This window comes from Phalaenopsis equestris, unplaced genomic scaffold (assembly GCF_001263595.1).
Source record: "Phalaenopsis equestris unplaced genomic scaffold, ASM126359v1 Scaffold000202, whole genome shotgun sequence".
Classification (NCBI taxonomy): domain Eukaryota; kingdom Viridiplantae; phylum Streptophyta; class Magnoliopsida; order Asparagales; family Orchidaceae; genus Phalaenopsis; species Phalaenopsis equestris.
In genome coordinates this window covers 320,358-323,503 of record NW_018164644.1, presented here as the reverse complement: position 1 = coordinate 323,503, position 3,146 = coordinate 320,358, and the positions used below count along the sequence as shown (strand labels likewise).

Sequence of the window (3,146 nt, the reverse complement as noted above, 5' to 3'; positions counted from 1 at the left end):
ATGGCGTTTACTAATGTCACTTTTCAACTGTTTTTTAGTGAAGTTTGTAGATTGCACAAATTACAATGACTTGGATGGTGGTTTCATTCTCTCTTTTAAAAGAACGATTGTATATATTATTTTTAACATTTGTGTTTGTAATTAGAGAAGTCCTGCATTCCATCAATACTATTCAATAACATTTCAACTTTCTGTTTGTAATCAGAGAACTCCTGCGTTTCATCAATACTATTCAATGTATAAAGAAAAAATTGGCGACGCAGTTAATGCTCGTGCTCCTTTTCTACAAATTAGTGAAAACTGTACAGCTGATGTTATTGAAAATATCTGCAGAAAAGCGAACATGGAAAAGCGGATGGTAAGTAATGCTTTATTTGTTTCTTAAACTACTAGGACTGGTTCTTTTGGTTGAACAAAGCTTTTTTATTTAAAATTATAGACTGTTTATTGTTCTCTTACAAATTTTTTACTACAAGTCCTCTCTATTCCCTTATGTAGAAAAATAGATTTTGGAGGTGAATAATTCCTTGATTCATTATTCACAAATATGGTACATATATATAGGGAAATCAATCCTCCTTATTTACAAACATATCTCACCAAAATTAGGAAAGGAAAAAAATTTAATAAAGAAAAAAAAAATATTAAGGTAATAAACCATATAAAGGATTCCTAAGATATCCAATTAAATCGTCCAAGATTTGGAGGTGGTGTTCGAACCATAAGAGAGGATACATATGGGAAGAACCAAATCTTCTCGGATTCTTACACTCCCCCTAAAGCTAGGTCCTAAATGCTGTAGAGACTGAGCTTGGTATTGAATTCTAAGAAGGTGCTAAAAGAAAGTGCTTTGGTGAAGACATTAGCAACTTGCTAGTGTGTCAGGATATAGCTTTGTTATATAATTCTCCCATTAACCCTTTTAGAGGTGAAGTGTCTTATTAACTTCAAAATATTTGGTCCTGTCATGATGCGCAAGATTCTTGGAAATCGTGATAGCTGTTTGACTATTCAGAACATCTCTATAGGCCTATTGGAAGAACATTCCAATTTTCTTAACAATTTTTGAATCTAGATCTCTAAATAGATCCCCAACATAAGCATTCTATATTCTGATTTTGCACTGCTTCTCGAAACTACAACTTGCTTCTTACTTTTCCATGTAATTAGATTTTCCCATGCATAAGAGTTGATTTTCTGTCAGTGAGTTTCCTAACCCAACTAGCATTGCTGTAGATTTCCACCCCAGTTTTCTGAAAAAATAATCCATAATTAGAAGTCTTTTTAGAAAACTTAAAATTTTGTACATTATATTCAAAAGCTCTTCGTTTGGGCTATTAATATGCTGGCTCAAAATATTGACATAGTATGCTATATTTAGCCTTGCATGTGATAGGTACATGAGTATTCCTACCAATCTTTGATATATTCCTTTATCCACAGAGTCACTTTCGTCTCCCTTCCTTTTGATCTCTAGTTGGGATCCATTGGAGAATCAACAACTTAAATCCAATCATCCTTGTTTCTTTTAGTAGATCTAGGATGTATTTCCTCTGTGATATAATAATGTTTTTTTGGATTTTGCTATCTTCATACCTAGAAAATATCTCATGGTTCTTAGGTCCTTAATTTCAAACTCTATGACAAACAATTTGATTTTGAGAACCTCTCTTTTGTCATCACTAGTAAGAATCATATCATCCACATATACAATTAGTGCAACAATTTTACGTTCCTAAGTGTGCTTTACAAACCAAGTATGATCAGCTTGATTTTTTAGAAACCCATTAGATCTCAGAGTCCTAGGAAACCTTTCAAATCATGCACTTGGTAATTGCTTGAGCCCATAGAGAGATTTCTTGAGTTTACATGCTAGGTGATTGTTGTAATCATTCTTAAGTCTTAGTGGTATTTTTATATATAATTGTACCTCCAGATACTCATTCAGGAAGACATTTTTTTATGTCGTTTATGAAGTCCCCATTCATTGTTTACTGTTACTGAAATGTTGACCTCATTTTTAGTGAGGTCTTAGTCTCCTACTCCTAAAACCCAAAATCTAGCCTTAGGAGTTCCTTGTTGACCATCTTAGCAGACTAATAATGGAGCCCACCTTCCGTAGAACTTCAAGCCACTTCTTGACTCATTTTTTGTGAAGAACTCGCATGAGTGGTTCCAAACACTAAACTTCTAGTTGCAAGGGCTAAGGACCAACATGTAGAGGGCCCGAAAATGAGTTCCTATAGGATTAAACAGCCTTAGGTGAACCCTTTGTGACTCGATTACTCGCGAACGCCGCAATTCACGCACTCGCTACACCACGCACGAATTTGACTGCACACAAATGACATGGAAATCGTTTTTTTTAATTTTTTTTTCTTTAGCGAGATGCGGGCCCAGACTCAACTCATGTTCAACTCGAATTCGATTCAGGCTGGACTCGAGCCTGAACAATAGTTAAGTAATCTGAATTTCGAATTTCGAATTTCAAATGAAATATTTAATCCAATTTTAATGAAATTAAATTAAGAGTTATTATATGCCATATAAAACTCCTCTCTCATTGGAAATTCATCAATTACCCGCCCATTATCACATAACAGACTTTTTGGAATTCCTCAAATACAAGATCCCGCTTAGCTCCTTCTTGGCATTCGGTCCCCTCTTCTTCTCCCGCTCGTCCATTCTCCTCTGCACCGAAACCCTTCTCTTAATCGCCATCTCCCTCACTCGCCTACTCGCCTCTGTCGCTCACACGCCTCACGCGACCCTCTCCCGCACTCGCCTGCTCGTCTCCTCCCTGCGCCGAAGAAACCTGTTCTTTGCCCGATCCCATTTCCCGCACCGAAGCCGCATATCACGTCTCCTCTCTTCCTCGTCTCCTCCTCTTGGACCGAAACTCTCCTCTCTGCGAACAGAACCCCCGCACTCCTCTCCGAACCGAAGTCGCTCGCCTATTCCCTGCACCGAAGTTCGCATACTCCCTGTACCGAAGTTCGCATACTCCCTGAAGTACCTCCAGCCCGTGTTCCAGTCAGATTTCGCCTTGGAGACCGAGTCAGTACCGCTGCTGTTACAGATAACGCACCTGTTGCGATGAGGCCCGTAGGACGTCGACCAGTTAAGTCGCGTTTAGGCCCGAGAGT

The 3,146-nt window shown here is 38.1% G+C and overlaps 1 protein-coding gene across 2 annotated transcripts in view; it reads left to right on the top strand.

Moving 5' to 3' along the window:
* LOC110022764 (pre-mRNA-processing factor 39-like) overlaps positions 1–3,146 on the top strand; it is a 50,389-nt gene that overhangs the window by 5,853 nt on the left and 41,390 nt on the right. For both annotated transcript variants that reach the window (XM_020721861.1, XM_020721862.1), the window contains exon 7: positions 206–358. In XM_020721861.1, coding sequence (XP_020577520.1) covers positions 206–358 — 153 coding nt within the window. The remainder of the gene's footprint in view (positions 1–205; positions 359–3,146) is intronic.